The sequence below is a fragment of the Amborella trichopoda genome, chromosome 5, assembly GCF_054954075.1.
Source record: "Amborella trichopoda isolate Santa Cruz 75 chromosome 5, AtrichopodaSantaCruz75HAP2 v2.0, whole genome shotgun sequence".
NCBI lineage: Eukaryota > Viridiplantae > Streptophyta > Magnoliopsida > Amborellales > Amborellaceae > Amborella > Amborella trichopoda.
The window spans coordinates 41,053,940-41,078,705 of NC_142340.1; the positions used below are offsets into that span (position 1 = coordinate 41,053,940).

Consider the following 24,766-nt stretch of genomic DNA (forward strand, 5'->3'; position numbering starts at 1 on the left):
CCACCATTTCCTATAACTGACTGCCTAGGTGGATTGTTATATTCTATCTGATGTTGCATTAGAGCAACCATATTTTCCAAGGCTTTGTGAATTCCTTCCATATTGGCTTCAGCTATTCTGGATCTTGACTTTATCCCCGTCTGTACACACAATAAATGTGATTTTTAAGTACATTCTTTTTAAATTTCCTATTGCTCTTGATACCATAATTGTCACACCCCAAGAATTTACAATACTATTATTCCTGAGATGTGACGGACAAAACATATATACATCTATTGATAGGACAAATTTTCAGTGGCGAGGTCTTACATAGTAAATAAAGAAAGCTAGCACAACAACAGTATCTTCCAAGGTTGATCTTAACTAGCACTCAAAATGAATCCGTAGTTATCCTGAAAAAATATTTACCATAGTTTGATGAGTTTGGCTACTCAGTAAGTGATCATCATCATCCTAAAAATAATCATGATTGAAAGATATCAATATTTTCCAAAATGAGATCTATTAACAGAAATGCATCAACAGTTTCACTTTCAATAAATGCATAATTAAGTATAATCCGAGTAATTGAAATGCTTATAACACTTTTAACGGCAGTACATAATTCAAAGGATTTCACAAAATACCCTATTGGCGTCCCATGTAGGTCACATATATACCCCATCAGCGTCCTGATGGGTCCACTTAATCCCTATTGGTGTCCTAGATAGGTCCACTTAATCCCTACAGATCCACTTATACCTCACCGGCGTACCGAATGAGTCCACTTATTCCCTACCGACGTTCCAGATAGGTCCACTTATACCTCACCGGCGAACCGGATGAGTCCACTTGCATACTTAAATTATTTCTAAATCTCTTTAAACATTCGAAAGCAGCAATATCATGTACTCAACATATCACTGAAACCATTAATATGAATTTCACTTAAACCATTAATAACAGTCACTCTCTATAATATTTCAAAAATAACCAATCAAATATTTTGGGCTCAAATTTAGAAAGGTAGCAGTTTGTAAAGGCATTCTAGCATAATTGTCAATTTAATATGTATCGAAAAACTCTTATAAAAATTCATGAAAACGGAATTATCACAATTTATGGGATATCAATCCACAAATAAACATTTCACAACAATACTATAATCAATTGCAAAAATGTCAATTTTTTTAAATAATAAGGCAGTCATTTGCATATGAATTTTACAATGTCTAAATATTCAGAACGGTAGAAAGAAATATCACAATTTTACTAAAAGTAGAAATATCACATTTATTTCTAACAATAAACAAGAAAAATAAATAAATTTATTTTTCTAATTTACAGCATTCAAAATTTCTAACATAGATAAAATATCACAATTTTTATTAAAAAGATTATTTTTCAAGATAATGAGGTCACGTGCGCATAAAATTTATCGCGCCTAAAATTCATGATAATAAGCAGAAATAATTATTTTATTTTATTTTTAAAAAGAATAAATTATTTTTCGAGACAATGAGGTCACTTACACACAAAACTGATAAAATAAAGATCCTAGACGGAAATATCACTATTTATTAAAAATAAACTATTTTTCAAAAAGACGATGTCACTTACCCACAAATGTTTGAGAGGAAGCTTTCGATAAAAATTCGATTCGAGAGAGGAGTTCACTGTGTTTCGACTAGAGAGAGAGAGATCTCAAAATTTTGTTTTAGGGTGGGAGTACTCACATCTCCTATTTAAATTCTTATAACGTATTATTATATTATTTTATTACGCTCTACCTCATACCTGAGGTGTCGCGTTAAAAGTCTGCTTTTATCGTACGAAAACCACGTCCGCTAAAGGACGTTGCCAGCTACAAGCAGCAGGAGGCAAAAGCAGGCAAAAGAAAAAGTAAAGGCAAAGGTAAAATCTTTTGAAAATAGTGATGGTCCTCAAGGACCATCATACTCAAACAAAACATCACCTATTTAAAAGCATATTTTCTCCCTTTTTTTTTTTTTTTTTTTTGAAATTTTAGGATTGTTACACTTACATCTCAATGATCTATGATTTGGGAATAAACTTACAATCTTTATGAATTGACAACCATTAAATTGCCATTGTTAAAATATTTGATTCTAGAATATCCGTCTCAGATTGTACACCTTCAAATGTCCTCGTATTCCTCTATCTCCAAATGTTCCATAAGGTACTAACTCACAACGATCTCCAAAACATAGTCCCAATCTAAGACAATCCATGATGCACCCATTGTTTGGGGATTCAAAATTTGCAAATTCAGCTGCCGCCTACACCAATTCTATAAATCTCGAGTGAAAGAACAATGTAAGATAATGTGATCCACACTTTCATTATCCCTTTGGCATAGGGGATATACATTAATTAAGATAATCCCCCTCTTCTTAAGATTATCAACAGTAGGCAATTTTTTTTGACATGCCACCCACATGAACTACTGGATCTTTAACGACACCTGCAACTTCCAAACTTTAGAGGAGTTTTGATCCAGGAGCCTACCATGATCATCATATAATAATCTGTATACTGATTTAACTGAGAACTCTCCCAAACTTTAGAGAGGTTTTGATCCAGGACCCTACAACGATCATCGTACCATAACCTGTACACTGATTTAACTGAGAACTCCCCCGACAGTGTAAGGTTCCAACCCCAAGCACTCGTCTTTGATTAAAAGTTATGCAGCATGTTCATGAGCACTAAAACTCATGAATGAATGGGTATGTGACTCTCTTGTGCCCGGCAAACAATGTTGAAATCTATTTTTTCTCCATATCTATACATCTGGATATCGGGATGATAAATTAGATATTTTTCGAGCACCAAAACAACTTTTTTCTAAGGATTTTAGACGTACACCTTAATTCTACCCTTTAAGTCTAACTTTATTTATTTTTTCATTTTCCACAACTTTATTTATTTTTTCATTTTCCAATGAAATCAAATATTTATCGTCCTGGAACTCGAAGATACATATCAAGCTATCGTTCTACTTAAAAGCTTTATCAAATCGCAACCGTCTAAACCCGCCCAAACAGCACGAGGTTTAATGCGCACAACAAGATATCTCCCTTCCCGTTCGAACCAGTCGAACGCCTACGATGCTATTGCAAGCGACTCCCCTTAAACATCGCGCAACTCCCTGGTTTTCATCACGCTTGACGAAGCATCTTCTGATTTGTTTCTTTTTTTTAAAAAGAAACTAAGCCTCTGCTGAAGTGGAGCCATGGCAGCTCTGAGCATCTTGTCATCGCCGCCTTATATGTATCGCTTCAATGAAGCTTTACAGTTTTCAAAGCCCAAGTATTTAAGCATTGGCAACTATGCTCAGTTGACTGAAAGAACGGCGGAGATCAGTAAGTTTTTTCTCTAATTTTTCTATGGAATTTCATTGAAATTCATTTTTTAGATGATTTATTTATTTGTTCTATAAAGTCCTGTCTAAATGTCAAAACGGGTCGGGATTTTTCCTCTTTTTCCCCTCAATTTATTCACTGTTTCTAAATAAGATGGCCGAAACTGGGAAGGATATGTTTTCTATTTGATTTATGTTGTATTTCTTCATCGGCGTGAAAAAAATTATGGATTTTTCAATAAGGACTTGTGTTTTTCCCTCGAATTTTTTATTTTTGGCATCTAATTCTTGGAAAATGGTAACTTTTTGTGACATTGTTTTGGTTTGATTTATATAATATTACTTCAAATTCTTGAATAAATGGCAAAAAATTCTCCAATACATTCCCTTGTTTTTCTTTGTTTTATTTTTTGTTTCCATTAAAAATGGAGTAAACTCGTAATGGTTTCCTTTGTCTTTTTGTTTACGCATTAGTCTTTTTCAATCTTTAATTCCACTAAATTTTATCTGACTAAATGTTTCATTCTTTACTTTTGCACTTATTCCTGTCTCTGTAAATTATGTGTAATTTCATTATATTCCTCTGATATATGTATTGTTTCCCTTATACTTGTGATTTGTCTGTAATCTAATCAGCATCATGAATTTTCTAAATTTATGGATGGATATCCTGTATTTTCCTTTGGTTTATGCACTATTTCCAATAATCTCTTATTTATTATTATGGTTTGTCATTAATCATCGTTAAGGGGAGATCCAGGAAATATACATGCAGAAAAATAGAAAATTAAGTGATTGTCAATCATATGGTGAACCTATCTAGACTGATTATGCATGTAACAAATGGTACAACCTATTTCTCGCTCATTTCGTTTTATGGATTGGTGTCGTTTTTGTGCTCTTTTACCAGCTAAATGATCCTCTCTACCTGTTGTGTAGATCTGAATGCATCTAACAATACAGATTGTACATGCTGTCATGTAGGCCTTCTATGAAATGGCCTATAGCATGAGCTGCAGTTAAATACAAGTTTTAAAATCTCTCCAGAAAATACAAATAAGCATTAGAAGAGAGTAAAGTTGTTGCTATATCTGAACCTTAATGTACCTGATTGAGCTAGTTGTTTTATATCTTTACTGCCCAGTATGTTGAGAAGGTGATCTATCTTGTTATTTAGCGTAACATTCAAATAGATTATGAAGAAGCTATTGAACTTACAGAATGTAATTGTGTATTCAAATGGAAGATACAATCTTTTCTCATACTTTTACTAAATACTTGTTTCTGATTATCATTATGAATTCATGAAAGGGAAAAGTTTATTCACAGGCACGCACATACCCACACTCACACGCCACATATGTAATACATAGATACATACATACATTCATACCTACATGCACACATACATATGCAGGCATTTGTGCATTATTTTGTGTGTCATTTCTTATAATTTCCTTATTAATATCACTGTAGTCAGAGAAACAGCTCTTTTGTATTGCCATTGGTCCATGATATTTGATGTATATGGTCCACGATACATACATGCATGTGTATGTGTGTATTATTTTATGTCTTTCATTTCTTATAATTTCCTTTGTAATATCATATGTAGCTCTATAGCATCTTTTTTGTATTGTCATTGGTCAAAGATATCTGATGTATATTGTAGTTGCCTACTTTGTCTTCCTTTTTGCAAGATATGAGTCATAGTGAAATTTTGTTGGAGAAGTTATTCATGCATTTTGGCCTTTTTTTATAGGTTTTTCTCATTCAACCCTGGGGTGTTCTTATCTTGATGGATGTCCTGCACAAAGTAGTTTAAAAACGAATGGTACAAGAAGATTGGGTATATGTCAATCTGCATTTCGTTCATCACCAGCAATGGTTTCCTCTGTTGAAGGACTTTATGATTTCATATGTGAAGGCTCCATAGTAAAGAAAATGGGTTTAACTAAAGAAAAGGTGGCCTCAAATATAGATAGATGGCTAGAGTGTGGGGTTCAGTTATGCAGATTGCTTGGCTTGAATCAGCTCGTTTTGTCAGAAGCTGAGAAGATTAGGATCTATCAGTATTATATACCAGTTTTTCTCTGGTGCGAGGAAGAGTTGTCAAAGCACATGTCATCATTTAAAGATGGAGATGAGATAAGTCCTCTAGTGGTATGCTCTATTCTATTTCTTCTACTGTTTTGCTTTAAGTTTGAAAGTGATATGATATAATAGGGAAGATGGAGATGAGATAAGTCCTTTAGTGGTATGCTCTATTCTGAGGAGGGAGGGAGGGAGGGGGAGAAGGAATGTCATATTTTGTCCAATTGGCTTGTTATGTATTGTATTAAGTATTTTATTGGCGATCATTTGTATTTGTGATTAAAACTTTTCTCTTAAAAGTTTCTAGTTATCTCAGAATTACTCATCAAGCCAACTTTTGCAATGATCCCTCTTGTCTTACCATGCATCCCCTGATCCTAATATCCAGAACTATTCCATGCAACCCCTCATCTGTGATAGGGTAAAGCTTTCTTTTGGTTTGCTCTCTAAAGGGAAAATTCCTACGATCTTTTAATGGAAGAGGAGAAGATTGTGGTTTGTGATGTTACATTGCAGGCTGTCGCTTTACTAGAACTACCCTTCTTGAACTCTGAAATGTTACCTCTGTTATGCGTGCTCTCTCTCTTGCGCGCGCACACACACACACTCTATTTCCATCCAGTATGCCAAATGTAACTCAAGAATTTAGTGTTCAGATTGGTGTTAGTGCTCCTCAAGGTAGTGGAAAGACCACTCTTGTTTTTGTTCTGGACTATCTTTTCAGAACTTCAGGCAGGTATGGTGGGAAGCTTGTCTATCCATTTATTGAAGTTTCACCCACAGTTAGCTTGTTCCTTCATTTTTATCACGTCTACGTTGTCCAGGAACTCTGCAACATTGTCTATAGATGACTTCTATTTGAAGGCAGAGGATCAGGTACGTATACTTGATAACTGTGGTACTGTGATGACCTTATGTTCCTTCTTTATGTTCCTTCTTTATTTTTTTGATTGATGATTAAGTTGCACTTCAACTGCAGGCAAATCTTAGGAATGCAAATCCAGGAAACGATCTCTTGGAGGTATGGGAAACTTGTAATTTTCTGTATGGGAACTGAGGTGTTGAAATTGGCGAACAAAATATTCATCTTTATTTGATTTTCAATGAAGTGAGAAACCTTAGACCAATGTTCTGAAGTAATGATTTGTTATGTTTTCAGCTACGAGGAAATGCAGGAAGCCATGATCTTGCATTCTCAATTGAGATATTGAAGGCTGTATGCAGTTTGAACAAAGAAGGTATAATGTGCGTCTGCGAGTGTGTGTGCTCCTCTGATAAATTTTTAGTTATTTGTGGGATGTCAAATCAGAGAAAGGAATAAATGCTACATGATTTGAGATGATGTATTCTTAAGGACAAGAAAGATCCTAGCCTGACCACCAACATGCAGAATGAAGGATTGGCTTGAACATGCATAACTGTGGTGCTATGAATTGGAATATGACAAACCTAACACCATAAATGACCTCAAAACTTTTAAACATCATTGTCAAAAAGAACTTCTAAAAAGTTTTTTCCCAAGTTGAAGTGGGCTGGTGATTTTGAGATTTGGGATTTCCTACCACTGAAGGGGTTTAAGGCTATCTTTCTTTTATTTCCTTTGATATTCCTCCTTGGCCAAGTTTCTCTTCCATTTTGCATTACCAGATTATACACTAAATGTCAATCTCCTATCAAAAGAAAGAAAATCCATATGTCTACAACCATCATGCCACAAAGATCAAATATTTAGTGTTGTAGTTTGACTCCCTATTTTTATGAGAGTATGGTTTGATTAATATTTAATGTGCAACGTCGGCATAGAACAAACCCTATTAGGATGGGTGATTTGATTTAAGTGGAAGGCTCTAAAACGGCTAGGGGATGGCCTAAAAAGGACATGAATGGAAGTAGTGAGGAAAGATATGGTGACTGATAGTTTGGTTAAGGTTATGGGCCTTGATCGAATGAGTGGAGGAACTAGACTCATGTAGCTGATCCCAAATAGTTGGGATGACGTTTGGATGATAATGATGATGATGTTTAACTAAAATCTAGAGAGCACCAGGTGCAGACATCTCCCAATTTCATTCTATGTGGATGACAAATACCTAGGTATGCAACATAAATGTGAGAGTGGGAGGAAGTGCAATGTGGCAATGAATGGATCATTTGTCAGAGCAAATTATGCTTCCCAACTTATGTGAAATCCTTACTTAGATTTTGTAGGGAACCACTTAAAAGTGGTAGGATGGCATGGAGAAAGGTAGAATCAAGATGAAAGTTGTGGTCCAAAACTCCAAGATCAACAACCAACTGTGTGGATAGGCCCACATGGTGGGGTTGCATTGTGAGGACAAAATTCAAGTGTACCACCCCCAACACAAGATCTAATGCCTAGTTCAATATGGGAATTGGTTTTGGCCCTCATTGGGGGCTTATCTGGCTTCTATAGGTCATAAATTCTATTGAAACTAAGCAAGCACATAAACCTGATAAGTCCAACGAATAAGAAATGGAATGCAATTTTATTTGAAAAACTTATATTATTGTTGAAGAAGGATTTCTCTCACTTGAAGTACTTGCTTGGTCTAAAATACATCTAGGAGTATAATATGATAATCCTTTCACAGTCGTGCAGGCCTAGTAGCTTGGGCTAGGGTTCAGCAAAGAAGAAGATAGGGAAGATCCAAAACTAGAGAAAGATGCAAAAAAATTGAGATAAAAGAAGGAGCACTTGTTGCTGTAGGATTTTAAATAAAAGTCCATATCATGATCATCCATTACGCTTGAGTAAATCCCATATGTAAGAGAACCCTAAACAAGACTTAATCCTGACCATCCATCTAATATAATCATGGCCCTTTATTATAAAAAATTTAAGTGAATAAAAAGACATAAAGGACTTAAGAAATTACTGCTTATGCCCCTAAGTGAATAAAAAGGACTCAATAATTAAATAAAAGACAAAAAAAGATAGACTAAATGACTAATTTGCGCTTCTACGGTTCCTATTGTAAACGTTAAGCTTGTCCCTCTTATTTAGATACTCCAGAGCAGTACTTTAGGTTGTATTAGTCCCCCCTCCTCAGAACTTACCCTCGAGTTTGGGGTGGCTCGTCTGTCTGAGGTATCACCATTATATGGAATGAGATGCCTGACATTAAAAACATCGGAAGTGTGAATATGGCTCGAAAGATTCAATTTGTAGGCATTGTCATTAATCTTTTGCACCACTTCACACCAATCTTGTGCTAGCTCAACTTATGATATTTAGAACAACTTGTTCGAGAACCATGAACAAGCATAGGATGGAAGAGTCTTGGATCACTTCTAATCATACGTTCTCAGAGATATCCATTCAAAATAACTTTGTAGGAAATCTCACCTCTATGATTTGAAAGATTTGTTAAAATAGTAATTTGTCCCTCTCTCTAGAACACTCTCTAGTCACCGCCATCTCCTCTCTCTCTAGAGGCTTCTATTAACCGCCTCTCTAGAAAACTCTCTCACCGCCTTTATCTCTATCTTTTCACTCTCTTTCTCTAGAAAGGCGGTAGTAGTAGGGTGGTGATAAGCTCTATAAAAAGGGGCTGTGTATGAGAAAAACAGATGAAGAAAGAGAAAAAGGTTAGATATCCAAAGAGTGTTGAGGAAAAGAGGGTCAGACTTTGTGGTCCATCAATTCATATTGTATCCATGTTCCTTTTTGAAATAGTGAAATATTTGTGAAAAAATATTGCTTCCTCTTCACCCCTATCATCATTCTTTCCTATTTTTCAATTAAATTATCATATCCACGCTTCCCAAATTCTCAACATTTAATATCAGAGCTATATCCCTGTGTTTTTTGAAAAACCCATTCCTTATGGCCTCCACTTCGGGAATGAATTATACCCAAAGCCTAATTCCTATTTTAGATGGAGAAGATTACGAGTCATGGAGTCTCCAAATGAAGACTCTTTTTATCTCGCAAGATTTGTTGGACATTGTGGAAGAAGGCTACTCAGTGCCAGAAAGCGTAGCAGCATTGGAATCATGGTCGCAGGCAAAGCATAACGAGTACAAGGAAAATAAGAGGAGAGATGCAAAAGCCCTACTCTTCATCCAACAAGCGGTAAGTAAAGCTATCTTTCCTCGAATAAAAAATAGCTTCAAAATCAAAAGAAGCATGGGAAATTTTGACAAATGAATTTCAAGGATCTGAAAAAATAATTTCTATCAAGCTCCAAAATTTATGGAGAGATTTTGATAATTTGATGATGAAAGATGGTGAAACAGTTCATAATTTCTTCACTAGAGTTACATGAATAATAAATCGGATTAGATGTTGTGGGGAAGATATTTTTGATAAAAAAATAGTGATAAATTTTTTAAGAAGCCTACCTGCAAAATTTGACCATGTTGTGGCTGTTATAGAAGAATCAAAAGATTTGTCTAAACTATCTTTACAAGAATTAAGTGGGTCTTTGGAAGCACATGAGCAAAGGATAAATAGATTTTCAAATCAGAATATGGAACAAGCTTTTCAGTCAAAGGTTACAATTTCTGAAAAGAAAAATTTTGAAGAAAAAAGAGATAGGGGGACATTTCAAAATTATCAAAGAGCTCATGGAAGACAATTTTTCAAGAGATCAAGAAAAAGGAAGAGGAAGAAATATAAACAACCAGAGAAATTCAGATCAGAAAAATAGATCTGAATCATGTTGTATTATTTGTAAAAAATCAAGGCATGAATCAAAGAATTGCCGATATAAATGTCAAAAATGCAAAATCCCAAATCATTCTCAAAGGGATTGCTGGTTTCAAAAGAAAAATCAAATTTTAGAAAAATGAAGTAAATTTTTCTGAAGATAATAATACAAGTCATATGTTCTATTCATGCATGAATGCCCAACAAAATTCACAAGATGTTTGGTACCTGGATAGTGGATATATAAATCACATGACAGGAAATAAGAGCAATTTTGTTGAAATAAATGAAAAAGTCACTTCACAAGTCAACTACGAGATGGAAAACTCCGTAATGTTGAAGGAAAAGGCATAATTGCTGTAAAACCTAAAGGAGGTTGCCCTAAATTCATTCATGATGTTCTTTATGTTCCTGGTTTGATACAAAATCTTTTAAGTATTGGGCAAATGATGAAAAATGGGTATTCAATCAATTTTAATAGAGATGAATGTATAATCTTTGATAAGAAAATTAGTCACACCATAGCCCGAGTAAAAAGGACCCCAAATAAGGTATTTCCTATGGTCATGCCAACATGTGAAAATTATGCTCTGAGTTCTGAAAATGTTGATAAGTCCTACCTATGGCATCTAAGATTTGGGCACTTAAATTTTCAAAGTTTAAGTTTGATCGGCCAGAAAAGTATGGTAATTGGATTACCACCAATAAATGAAGAAAAGAAAATATGTGAAGACTGTATTTATGGAAAACTATACAAATTACCATTTTCATAATCAACTTGGAGAGCTAGAGGTCCATTGGAATTGGTTCATGCTGATATTTGTGGCTGATATTTGTGGACCAACTCAAATAGAAACCTGTAATAAAAAAAGGTATTTTCTCTTAATTGTTGGTGATTACAGCAGGATGATGTGGGTATATTTCTTGACCAAAAAATCAGAAGCATTGTCAGTTTTTACTCAGTTTAAAACTGATGTAGAAAAACATAGTGGTTTCCCATTAAAAGCCTCGAGGACAGATAGATGAGGAGAATTCACTTCAACATAATTTTGGAATTTTTGCAAAAAGAATGGAATTAGAAGAGAGTTGACAACAACATATACTCCACAACAAAATGGAGTAGTAGAAAGAAGAAATAGGACAATAGTTGAAATGGCCCGAAGTATGTTAAAGGGTAAGCATCTTCCCAATAAATTTTGCGCTGAAGCTGTTTATACTGCTGTATATATTCTTAATAGGTCTCCTACTAAATCTCTTCAAAATAAAACACCTTTTGAGGCCTGGTATAAAGAAAACCAAATGTAAGTTATTTCAAGGTATTTGGCTGTATTGCTTATGGAAAAAGAACTTCCCAAATTATAGAAAAATTTGATGAAAAAGGCGAAAAATATATCTTTATTGGATATAGTGAAGTTTCAAAAGCATATCACCTTTTTAATCCAAAAACAAATAAATCAGTAATTTCTAAAGATGTTGTATTTGATGAGAAAAGTGAAATGGAAATGGAAAGAAATATCTGGCCAAGAACCAATAGCAATATTAAAAGAAGAAAGAAATACTCCGCAAGAAAGTGTCAGCTCTCAATCAAGCCTAAGAACAGCATCTCCGGGAGCACCAAGTCAAGACTCATCAGACTCAGAGACACCACCAAGAAAGGTACATTCACTAACAGAAATTTATGAATCATGTGATATTGCTCTTTTTGCTAGTGAGCTAGAAAAATTTGAAGATGCCATAAGAAAAGAAGAATGGATAAAAGCCATGGATGAAGAAATAGCAGTATTAGAGAAAAATCAAACATGGGAGCTAATGGAGCGACCCGAAAACAAAGAAGTCATAGGACTAAAATGGGTCTACAAGACAAAATATAAAGAAGATGGCTCAATTCAAAAACACAAGGCCCGACTGGTGGCAAAAGGCAATGCTCAACAACCAGGTATTGATTGTATTGAAACTTTTGCCCCAGTTGCACGAATAGAAACTATTAGAACTGTCTTGGCATTACCTGCACAAATGAGGTTGCTAGTATTTCAGTTGGATGTAAAATCAACACTTTTAAATGGAGAACTTGAAGAAGAAGTATATGTTGAACAAATTCAAGGATATGTGATAAAAGGAAAAGAAAAAAAAATATTCGACTTAAAAGGCTTTATACGGATTGAAGCAAGCACCACGAGCGTGGAAAAGTAGAATTGACAGGTACTTTTTCCAAGAAGGATTTGAGAGAAGTCCTAGTGAACGATCACTCTACGTAAAAAACAAAGGTACTCATGATTTTCTAATAGTCGGTCTTTATGTTGATTATGTGATTTATACTAGTACTAACCAAAAGGTGATGGGGGAATTAAAGAAAAGTATGTTGATGGAATTTGAAATGACGGATTTGGGCCTTATGAGATATTTTCTTGGGATTCAAGTAAAACAATCAAATGGAGAAATTATTATTTCCCAAGAAAGATATATAGGAGACCTCTTGAAACAGTTTGGTATGACGAAATGCAAAACGGTGGCTACTCCCATGGAAAATGAAAAATTGTCACAAAATGATGGAGCATAAGAAGCAAATGCATCTTCTTATAGAAGTCTTGTTGGCTCACTCATCTAGTGTTGTTGGCTCACTCATGTAGTCTTGTTGGCTCACTCATCTATCTCAGAAACACAAGACCAGATATCGTTCACGCAATCAGTATTGTCTCTAGATTTATGAGCAAACCAAGCAAATTGCATTTTTTAGCAGCCAAGAGAATATTAAGATATGTTCAAGAAACTAAGAGCTTTAGTCTCAAGTATACTACAGAGAAAGACAATAGCCTGGTTGGTTATATTGATTGCGATTGGGCTGGATCGTTAGATGATCGAAAAAGCACCTCAAGATATGTATTCTGCTTGGGATCTAAAGTTATATCTTGGTCTTCAAGGAAGCAAAAAATAGTTGCCTTATCATCTGCAGAAGTGGAATATATTTCAGCCACTAGCACTGCGTGCGAAGCAGTCTGGTTGAGAAGAATTCTATGTGATTTACATCATGAGCAAAAGGATCCAACGACAATTTATTGTGATAACATGTCATCTATTGCTATGACGAAGAATCCGGTATTTCATAGCAGGACAAAGCATATAGAGCTTCTCCACCATTTCATTAGAGACTTGGTCGAGAAAGGGGAGATTGAACTCAAGTTCATCAGCACAAATGATCAGCTTGCAGACATTTTTACAAAGTTGTTTTCAACAGGTAAATTTATGAAATTCAGAGAAGAAATGAGAGTGACAAATTAAGAGGGGATGTTAAAATAGTAATTTGTCCCTCTCTCTCTAAAACACTCTCTAATCACCGCCATCTCCTCTCTCTCTCTAGAGGCTTCGATTAACCGCCTCTCTCTTCCGGTCTAGAAAACTCTCTCACCGCCTCTATCTCTATCTTTACACTCTATCTCTCTAGAAAGGCAGTATTAGTAGGGCGGTGATAAGCCCTATAAAAAGGGGCTTTTATAGGGCTGCGTGTGAGGAAAACGGATAAAGAAAGAGAAAAAGGTTAGGTATCCAAAGAGTATTGAGAAAAAGAGGGTTAGACTTTGTGGTCCCTCAATTCATATTGTATCCATGTTCTTGTAAGCGTGGATATGATAATTTAATTGGAAAATAGGAAAGAACGATGATAGGGGTGAAGAGGAAGCAATATTTATTCACAAATACTTCACTATTTCATAAAGGAACATGGATACAATATGAATTGAGGGACCACAAAGCCTAACGCTCTTTTTCTCAACACTCTTTTGATACCTAACATTTTTCTTTTTCTTCATCCGTTTTCCTCACACACAGCCCTTTTTCATAGGGCTTTTCACCGCCCTACTAGTACCGCCTTTCTAGAGAGACAGAGTGAAAAGATGGAGATCGAGGCGGTGAGAGAGTTTTCTAGAGCGGGAGAGAGAGGCGGTTAATAGAAGCCTCTAGAGAGAGAGAGGAGATGGCGGTGATTAGAGAGTGTTCTAGAGAGAGAGGGACAAATTACTATTTTAACATCCCCTCTTAATTTGTCACTCTCTTTTCTTCTCTGAGTTTCATAAATTTATCTATTGAAAGCGACTTTGTAAAAATGTCTACAAGCTGATCATTTGTGCTGATGAACTTGAGCTCGATCTCCCCTTTCTCAACCAAGTCTGTAATGAAGTGGTGGCAAAGCTCTATATGCTTTGTCCTGTTATGAAATATTGGATTCTTCGTCATAGCAATAATTGACATGTTGTCACAATAAATTGTTGTTGGATCCTTTTGCTTGTGATGTAGGTCATATAGAATTTTTCTCAACCAAACTGCTTCGCACGCAGTGCTAGTAGCTGAAATATATTCCGCTTCTGCTGATGATAGGGCAACTGTTTTTTGCTTCCTTGACGACCAAGATATAACTTTAGATCCTAAGTAGAATACATATCCTGAAGTGCTTTTTCGATCATCTAACGATCCAGCCCAATCCCTATCTGTGTAGCCAGCCAGGCTGTTGTCTTTCTCTGTAGTGTACTTGAGACTAAAGCTCCTAGTTCCTTGAACATATCTTAATATTCTCTTTACTAGAAAATGCAACTTGCTTGGTTTGCTCATGAATCTGGGGACAATACTAACTACGTGAACGATATCTGGTCTTGTGTTGGTGAGATAGATGAGTGAGCCAACAAGACTTATATATGAAGGTGCATCTGCTTCTTGTGCTCCATCATCTTGTGACAATTTTTCATTTGGAGCCATGGGAATAACCTCCGGTTTGCATTTCGTCATACCAAACTTTTTCAAGAGGTCTCCTACATATCTTTCGTGGGAAATAATAATTTCTCCATTTGATTGTTTTACTTGAATCCCAAGAAAATATCTCGTAAGGCCCAAATCCGTCATTTCAAATTCCTCCATCATCTTTTGGTTAGTACCAGTATAAATCAAATCATCAACATAAAGAAAGACTATTACAAAATCATGCGTACCTTTGTTTTTTACGTAGAGTGACGGTTCACTGGGACTTCTCTCAAATCCTTCTTGGCACAAGTATCTGTCAATTCTACTTTTCCACGCTCGTGGTGCTTGCTTCAATCCATATAAGGCGTTTTTAAGTCAATATACTTTATTTTCTTTTCCTTTTATCACATATCCTTGAGGTTGTTCAACATATACTTCTTCTTCAAGTTCCCCATTTAAAAATGCTGATTTTATATCCAGCTGAAACACTAGCAACCTCATTTGTGCAGCTAATGCCAAGACAGTTCTAATAGTTTCTATTTGTGCAACTGGGGCAAAAGTTTCAGTACAATCAATACCTGGTTGTTGAGCATAGCCTTTTGCCACCAGCCGGGCCTTGTGTTTTTGAATTGAGCCATCTTCATTAGATTTTGTCTTGTAGACCCATTTTAGTCCTATGACTTCTTTGTTTTCGGGTCGCTCCATTAACTCTCATGTTTGATTTTTCTCTATTAATGCTATTTCTTCATCCAATGGCTTTTATCCATTCTTCTTTTCTTATGGCATCTTCAAATTTTTCTAGCTCACTAGCAAAAAGAGCAATATCACATGATTCATAAATTTCTGTTAGTGAATGTACCTTTCTTGGTGGTGTCTCTGAGTCGGATGAGTCTTGACTTGGTGCTCCCCGGAGATGCTGTTCTTGGGCTTGATTGAGAGCTGACACTTTCTTGCGGAGTATTTCTTTCTTCTTGTAATATTGCTATTGGTTCTTGGCCAGATATTTCTTCCCATTTCCATTTCACTTTTCTCATCAAATACAACATCTTTAGAAATTACTGATTTATTTGTTTTTGGATTGAAAAGGCGATATGCTTTTGAAACTTCACTATATCCAATAAAGATATATTTTTCGCCTTTTTCATCAAATTTTTCTATAATTTGGGAAGTTCTTTTTCCATAAGCAATACAGCCAAATACCTTGAAATACCTTACATTTGGTTTTCTTTATACCAGGCCTCAAAAGGTGTTTTATTTTGAAGAGATTTAGTAGGAGACCTATTAAGAATATATACAGCAGTATAAACAGCTTCAGCGCAAAATTTATTGGGAAGATGCTTACCCTTTAACATACTTCGGGCCATTTCAACTATTGTCCTATGTCTTCTTTCTACTACTCCATTTTGTTGTGGAGTATATGTTGTTGTCAACTCTCTTCTAATTCCATTCTTTTTGCAAAAATTCCAAAATTATGTTGAAGTGAATTCTCCTCATCTATCTGTCCTCAAGGCTTTTAATGGGAAACCACTATGTTTTTCTACATCAGTTTTAAACTGAGTAAAAACTGACAATGCTTCTGATTTTTTGGTCAAGAAATATACCCACATCATCCTGCTGTAATCACCAACAATTAAGAGAAAATACCTTTTTTTATTACAGGTTTCTATTTGAGTTGGTCCACAAATATCAGCCACAAATATCAGCATGAACCAATTCCAATGGACCTCTAGCTCTCCAAGTTGATTATGAAAATGGTAATTTGTATAGTTTTCCATAAATACAGTCTTCACATATTTTCTTTTCTTCATTTATTGGTGGTAATCCAATTACCATACTTTTCTGGCCGATCAAACTTAAACTTTGAAAATTTAAGTGCCCAAATCTTAGATGCCATAGGCATAATTTTCACATGTTGGCATGACCATAGGAAATACCTTATTTGGGGTCCTTTTTACTCGGGCTATGGTGTGACTAATTTTCTTATCAAAGATTATACATTCATCTCTATTAAAATTGATTGAATACCCATTTTTCATCATTTGCCCAATACTTAAAAGATTTTGTATCAAACCAGGAACATAAAGAACATCATGAATGAATTTAGGGCAACCTCCTTTAGGTTTTACAGCAATTATGCCTTTTCCTTCAACATTACGGAGTTTTCCATCTTGTAGTTGACTTGTGAAGTGACTTTTTCATTTATTTCAACAAAATTGCTCTTATTTCCTGTCATGTGATTTATATATCCACTATCCAGGTACCAAACATCTTGTGAATTTTGTTGGGCATTCATGCATGAATAGAACATATGACTTGTATTATTATCTTCAGAAAAATTTACTTCATTTTTTTGAATTTGATTTTTTTTTTGAAACCAGAAATCCCTTTGAGAATGATTTGGGATTTTGCATTTTTGACATTTATATCGGCAATTCTTTGATTCATGCCCTGATTTTTTACAAATAATACAATATGATTCAGATCTATTTTTCTGATCTGAATTTCTTTGGCGGTTTATATTTCTTCCTCTTCCTTTTTCTTGATCTCTTGAAAAATTTTCTCTTCCATGAGCTCTTTGATAATTTTGAAATGTTCCCCTGTCTCTTTTTTCTTCAAAATTTTTCTTTTCAGAAATTGTAATCTTTGACTGAAAAGCTTGTTCCATGTTCTCATTTGAAAATTTATTTATCCTTTGTTCATGTGCTTCCAAAGACTCACTTAATTCTTGTAAAGATAGTTTGGATAAATCTTATGATTCTTCTATAGCAACCACAACATGGTCAAATTTTACAGGTGGGCTTCTTAAAATTTTTTGAACTATTTTTTTTATCAGAAATATCTTCCCCATAACATCTGATCTGATTTATTATTCATGTAACTCTAGTGAAGAAATTATGAATTGTTTTACCACCTTTCATCATCAAATTATCAAAATTTCTTCATAAATTTTGTAGCTTGATAGAAATTATTTTTTCAGATGCTTGAAATTCATTTTTCAAAATTTCCCACACTTCTTTTGATTTTGAAGCTATTTTTATTCGAGGAAAGATAGCTTTACTTACAGCTTGTTGGATGAAGAGTAAGGCTTTTGCATCTCTCCTCTTATTTTTTTTGTACTCGTTATGCTTTGCCCGCGACCATGATTCCAATGCTGCTACAATTTCTGGCAGAGTAGCCTTCTTTCACAATGTCCCACAAATCTTGTGAGATAAAAAGAGTCTTCATTTGGAGACTCCATGACTCGTAGTCTTCTCCATCTAAAATAGGAATTAGGCTTTGGGTAAAATCCATTCCCGAATAGGAATGGGTTTTTCAAAAAACGCAGGGATATAGTTTTGATACCGAATGTTGGGAATTTGCGGAAGCATTGGTATAGTAATTTGATTGAAAATAGGAAAGAACGATGATAGGGGTGAAGAGGAAGCAATATTTATTCACAAATATTTCACTATTTCAAAAAGTAACATGGATACAACAAACTAATATGGACTAAGGGACCACAAACTAATATGGATCACTTCTAATCATATGTTCTCAGAGATATCCATTCAAAATAACTTTGTAGGAAATCTCACCTCTATGACTTGTAAGATTGAGCATTGAATCTGCCAAAAGGATATTGCCAATCTTGCAATGAATTGATGAGAGTGCAATACCAGTGTAAAATTACAGCCAACCCCAAGTTTTTACAGCATTAGCGTGGGTCTGCTTAACTGCTTCCATACTTTCCAATCGTCCACTACACGATTTTGATGTAACAATACCAGCAAGAGTATATTGAGAAGACCAAAACCCAGAAGTTTTCATCTCTTGGAAATATTGTCACTCGAGCTTAAAAATATACAATTCAGAATAACTAGAGATCAATGTTTTCTCGGTCATGGCGCCTCTCATAGATATCTCATCCATCATGTTTTGTGCACATTGAATCTAACACTGCTGCAATACAAGTGCACAACACTATCAATCATAAACATATCTAAGGAAAACTCTTTTCTTAAGATGCGAGAAAAACTTTGAACTATGAGGCTTGTTCTTACTGAATTGGGTGAAGTCAACATGCCAATATTAGGCTCCTTAGGTTTAGTCTTTGGGGGAAGATGACAAGGAACAAATTTAGTTCTTCCATTAAAGCAGAGCAATGACTCATCCTGAATTCTCTCACTAGCTGAGAGTTCAGGGGAAAATACCTTGAACTCTTTGGTGTGAATATCATGTGACACCCTAAATTCAGGTAAAACTTGAAGAAGAACAACACCGTCATCATTACCTCTGTCAACACCATTGTACTCGCTATTTTCTATGGGGACTAAGAAACCCATTACCTCCAATATTTTGGGAGCAATTCCTTGACGTCCACCCTGTTCCTCATAAAAATAGGAGCACCCACAAAATCATCTTCAGTAGTAGGATCTTCTTCTTGATCCTCTTTATGGATTGGATCACTATTAAAGTAATGATTGCCGACTTCTTTCTTATCACCCAAATCTTCATAGACACCATCACCACGATTATCTTCCTGGCTAATAGCATGTTCTTCATTGAAAATAAGACCTCCTTCTTTTCATCAAAGGTAGGTTCACCAATTTCATAATAAAATCCACCAAACTCGAATCCTCATCAGGGTACACATCAAAGATTGGTGGTAAGTCCCTATGATCACTATAGATCACTTCCGAGTCATCTTGATCAACTGGCTCATCATAGATGGGATCATCTTCGAAAGAATGCTTGTTGTCCTTATCATAAAACTCTGGCATCTCAACCTTGAGACTGGTTTCCCACCTCCTACTATCCCTATCCGTAGGATCAACTACCTCTCTCCTTGGAGCTTGATCATGGAAGGGATTTATGGATTCCTCATTTGCCTCGATCTCATCCTCTTGAGATGGGGCTTCCATCTGCGCCAAACGCTAAGCTGAGGTTTCGATCGATCTCCTCAGATTTGCAATCCCTTTTCGCAAACTAGCATCAAAGGCTTCTATAGTGGTTGCTTTTCCTCCTTTTCCTATGCGTGGAGGCATGATTGTTGATCTACAGTAACATCCTACAATACCGTGCTACAGTACCGTGCTACAATACCATCCTTAGTTTATTTATCAAATAAAGTGCAACAAAAATAATAGGATATCAAAACATGACACATTGTACAAAAAAAGAATCAATTATTGATAAAAGAATGCGTACGATATATGCTCAATTTCATCATCGTCCAAGTGAGAAATAATTCAATCAATTACAAAAAAATCAATCTTTTAACTATAAACATGTAAATATAGCAGAAAAAAATAAAAAATAAAAGAAAAACACATGATTTACAACATAATATATTGTAGCAAAATCAAATCAAAACCCTCTTTCAAATATGATAATAATTTTAAAAAAGAAAAATCAAATTGATGTTGGTGCAAACCTCGTTTATTGGGTTGCCAAAATCCCTGAAAATCAATTACTAGAAGCTCCAAATCCAGCTATGAACTATATTGCCTTTGTTTTGTGAAGAAATTGAAAAAATAAAAAGTTCTCAATCTTTTGGTAAATCTCAAAAGAGTGGTTTTTGGGGAGTTTTTCTCACCCTAAAAGCCAGGGTTTTTGTTTTGGGGGTTTAGAATTCCCTGAATAACCCTTTTCCCCTCTTTTTAGGTTGGAAAAACGGCTTTTTTTAACCCTAAATGAGACCCATTTTCCGCATTTTCTCAGCCTGTCACGAGGCGGTACCTAGGCAGGCGCCCAGACTCTCGCGCCTAGCTCTTCTAGGCGAGCTCCCAGATGCAAGACGCATAATGACCCCGCCTAGCAAGTGCCTAGTCGTTTTTAAAAAATTTCAGCCTAGGCGGTCAGGTGGGCGAATTTTCGAAAACTGAATCACTATCCATCTAATCTAATCATAGGCCTTCATTATACAAGACTTTAAGAGAATAAAAATATATAAAAAGGCCAAGTGCCTATAAAATAAATTGGAGAAGGCCCCTCATTTGGGACCATCCTTCAGAAGTCTTCAAGCATTCTGCTCACAAGTCTTGTATAGCTCTTCCTTTTTGACTTTTTTTTTACTATTCAATTCAATAAAGGCAGGCCTCCCAAGTGCTTGTCTTTGCTTGTTTTCGCTGTATCGTTGTCCCTTTGAGTGCTCGTGGAGAGTGTGTTCGTGGTCTAAGAACTCCCAATAGGGGCAACTTACTTGGGTTAGGTTGACTTGGGTAGCAAGGAGGCACGAGTGCCGCACGGGCGAGCCTTGACTCTAGAAATTACTACTTATGCCCCTAAGTGAATTAAAAGGACTCAAGAAATAAATAAAAAACAAAAAAGGATAGACTCAATGCCTAATTTCCCCTTCTAGGGTTCCTCTTGTAAACTTTAAGCTTGTCTTTCTTACTAGATACTCGGGAGTAGTATTCTGAGCTGCATCACATAGCCACCACTGCTTTAGGAGTGCAAAAAATGCTCTCCCTATGCATAAACTGGTAAAGTATGTGATGCACAAAATACAACTCTCACGCTTATGGAGACATGCTTGTGTGCCTGCCATATTGAAACTTCATTGTGTCATAAACATATTTTGACTTTCCCTTGGGGCATTTGACAATGTGTCAAGAAATCCACTTCATAGTCTACCTTGATATTGTGGAACCCCCCATCCACCAACCAGTTGCATGAAGGGAGACAGTATGCCCGGCCTCCTGCTTATGAAGGTAAATAATGCTTCAATGCTACACATGTGTATGATCTGTGGGGTAAATTGTTTCTCAAACAACAATGAGATTATTTTCCTTTTATACTGGCTGCTATTATTCAAAAACACCCACTACAAGCATGATACATAATGTGTACTTAGATTAATGAGCTACCTTTTTCCTTAAGTTTTTTTTTTTTTTTCTTCTTTTTTTTTTTCTTAAAGCAATAATATATGGGTTTCAGGTAAAAAGATGAAGCTTCCAAGGTATGATAAGGTAAGCACAATTTAAGTTGCTCAGGCTCCAAGCTACATTCACCTATCTGTGCCCCTCACACACACATATACATTTGATGGTTGACTCTAATTTATTAGATTGTGTGAAGATTCACATGTAAAGATGTACATATTTTAATTTAATGAATGCATGAGAGGGGGGATAGACACAGATATATGGGAACTTCATCAAAATACGCATAAGGAATTAACTATTGAAAATTTTATCCTTATGAAATTATTCCAACTCAAGACCATGTCTTTTTTCATAGGTATTTTAAAGTTAAATAAAAAACATAGCTAAAGTGTTAAATTATTCATGCCTTATGGGTACTTTGATAAATTTCCCTCGTTATATAAATGTTGTATATGTATACCATCGTTGTGTCTATGTACACACACATACACACACATTGTTACCACTGTATTCAATACTTAAGGATGACACTCCATCGTTTGGTGTACAGTCGGCATTTGGTGGGAGGGGTAACAGGGCTGATCCTTCAACATGGCCTGAGGTTGAAGGACCCTTAGCGGTATGAGTAATTTCAAGTGCTGTATCTTCCAGGTGCCATATTTGGATTTCACTTTTTGGATGATTAGATATAGTGGAAACTCTCAGATCCCAGGCCTTCAATTGATTTTTCTTTCTCAGTTACATTCTTCTATCTTATTTATTTCTCTATGGTTTTTAGGTCGTTCTTTTTGAAGGATGGATGCTTGGTTTTAAACTCCAACCAGTTGAAGTTGTTAAAGCAGTTGATCCACAGGTTAACACACTCTCTACTACTAATGCTGCTACCACTATCACCACTATTGCCAGCATGACCACGACAATCACAACTATTGTTACTATCAATGCCGTCACTACTTATTGTCTATTATTGCTACAGTTTGGATTATAGCAATTTATATGATGGCCTTTGTATATTCTTTGTTTTTGTTATCCAGCTCGAAATCATAAATCGGAATCTTGAAGCTTATTATGATGCATGGGACAGTTTTGTGAAATCATGGATTGTTATTAAAATTCAGGATCCAAGCTGTGTATACCAGTGGCGTCTGCAGGTTTGTCTGTATTTGATTTTCGTAGTTCCATTAATGTATTGGAGAGTTTTTTCGTTTTTTTGGTTGAATATCGACTTAAATCTTGACCATCCATTGTTTGTTCAAGCATGAATCAAATCCATCCATCAATTTTCTGAATCTATTGCTGTTGCTTTTGATATTTGGATAACCCTCTTATTGTTCTGATTTCTGGTGCACAGGAGCTTTCTTTCCTGGATGACCATTAGATTGAATTGAAACCTACAGAGAAGAATAATGCTTGCACATTGATTTGCTTACTATTGCTTGTGATATTGCAGGCAGAGCATGCCATGAAGGCTTCTGGTAAACCTGGGATGTCTGATAAGGAGGTACTTTTCTAACGTACGAAGTTGTTAGAGATGCATTTACTCTCTCTCTCTCTCTCTCTCTCTCTCTGTTTCTCTCTCTCTCTCTCACACACAACACATACACGCATACATATGCACATGAACACTCTATTTTCTCTCACAAACATGCAACCACATGCACACTGACGTACTGCAATTCTTGTGTGATAAGAATCTTCTAATGCATCTTTATATCAGAAAGTCCCAAACCAGAATGCATTGAGTTGTAGCTAAACTAATCTACTCCAATCAACTGATGATAAGAGAATTAAACATTTAAACCATTTGTTGGAAGAGATCCAAGGATTTGTCTCAGTGGATGATGTTTGGTATGTTGCTTAGCATCCCCCACCTCAATTCTCTCTCAGAAGAAAGACCGAATGCGTGGAGAGCTGGATGGGGTTGGTATACCCCTCTATGTTATTTATTGTGAATGAGAGAGAGAGAGAGAGAGAGAGAGAGAGAGAGAGAGAGAGAGAGAGAGAGAGTCCAATTGATGGATATCACCTTTTTTTACGATTATGGATATCACTTTTTTTCTTCTGGGTAGATGGCTGATGATATTTCTTTCATCATCTTTTATGGCCAATTTTGACTGATGGTACATTTTCTCTTCAACCAAAATTTCGATTGATGGTGTATCTTTGGTTACTTTTGTAATTGGTTTTCTAACATTGGTGTCACTCCTCTGAGGTTCTCCAAAGATCAAGTGTCTCATGGTAAATATTTAAAATTGCCAATTTTCAGTTATAGCCTTCTAGGGACTGTCTCCCTTGGCATTGAAAACTTAAAATTGATTCACACGTGCACACAGTGAAATTGATGCATCATGTATCATGTATTTGTAAATGTATGCATGGTTTTTATCTGAAGTTGCGAATTTGAACCATTCAACAGGTTCAGGATTTCGTGTCTCGTTATATGCCAGCATACAGGGCATATCTACCCACTCTTTATGCTGAAGGACCGAATGGTGCTGACCCAAAGCACACACTTGTTGTGGAAGTTGATGAGGAAAGAAATCCCATTGCTTAAACTGTGACATAAAGAGGTCAGATGTTCCTATCCTAGAAAATAGACTTTTTGAGAAATTCTAAGAGTTGAGTTTCATTTTGTAAGTATTGTAATTTAGTTTGTATAATTGTTAATTACATTTGTTATATTTATATGTTAGTCACATTTCTTCTGTATTTTGCAGAATTGAAATGAGAAATATGCTAATTGTATTCTTTCTTTTGTTGAAGTGCCTTGCTTGTCTTTTAGCCACCAGCATGGGTTCAAACTTAATTTGTTTATTAGAGCTCCAAGAGTTTTACATCTTATCCACGAGTGTTACATTTTATATTAGAAAGTATGCTGCAAACATAATTTGCCAAAAAAGAAAAATATATTATACTCCTAGAGGCTGGTTAAATCCTAGCCCTCAGTGTCGACATTGTCCATGGATATGATGGACGATGATGGCGAGACTCGGGTCATATCATGTTCTAGTGCGTCTTGTTCTTCCTCCATTGCCATCCATG

At 35.6% G+C, this 24,766-nt stretch overlaps 1 protein-coding gene across 4 annotated transcripts; it reads left to right on the forward strand.

Moving 5' to 3' along the window:
* Positions 1 to 2,179: 2,179 nt before the first annotated feature.
* Positions 2,180 to 24,472, forward strand: LOC18425009 (P-loop containing nucleoside triphosphate hydrolases superfamily protein). 4 transcript variants are annotated; one of them, XR_016056300.1, is made up of 12 exons: positions 2,180 to 3,368; positions 5,130 to 5,530; positions 6,118 to 6,197; positions 6,286 to 6,337; positions 6,441 to 6,482; positions 6,621 to 6,699; positions 21,777 to 21,808; positions 22,275 to 22,375; positions 22,503 to 22,577; positions 22,759 to 22,875; positions 23,175 to 23,225; positions 24,141 to 24,472. XR_016056300.1 is itself a non-coding variant. In XM_006829566.4 (12 exons), exons 1-12 carry the CDS (start codon positions 3,239 to 3,241, stop codon positions 24,276 to 24,278), a joined length of 1,266 nt encoding a protein of 421 aa, XP_006829629.1. In that variant the 5' UTR covers positions 2,180 to 3,238; the 3' UTR covers positions 24,279 to 24,472. The 4 variants fall into 4 exon arrangements, 1 of the variants encoding a protein (XP_006829629.1); XM_006829566.4 differs by having other exon boundaries at positions 22,275 to 22,343; XR_016056301.1 differs by lacking the exon at positions 21,777 to 21,808 and having other exon boundaries at positions 22,275 to 22,343.
* Positions 24,473 to 24,766: the final 294 nt, after the last annotated feature.

Excerpts from the sequence above, each read along its gene's own strand:
- LOC18425009 (XM_006829566.4), top strand. The coding sequence starts at position 3,239 with ATGGCAGCTCTGAGCATCTTGTCATCGCCGCCTTATATGTATCGCTTC. Across the intron at positions 22,578-22,758 it reads TTAAAGCAGTTGATCCACAG|CTCGAAATCATAAATCGGAA; the intron begins GTTAACACACTC and ends TTTGTTATCCAG. Across the intron at positions 23,226-24,140 it reads CTGGGATGTCTGATAAGGAG|GTTCAGGATTTCGTGTCTCG; the intron begins GTACTTTTCTAA and ends ACCATTCAACAG.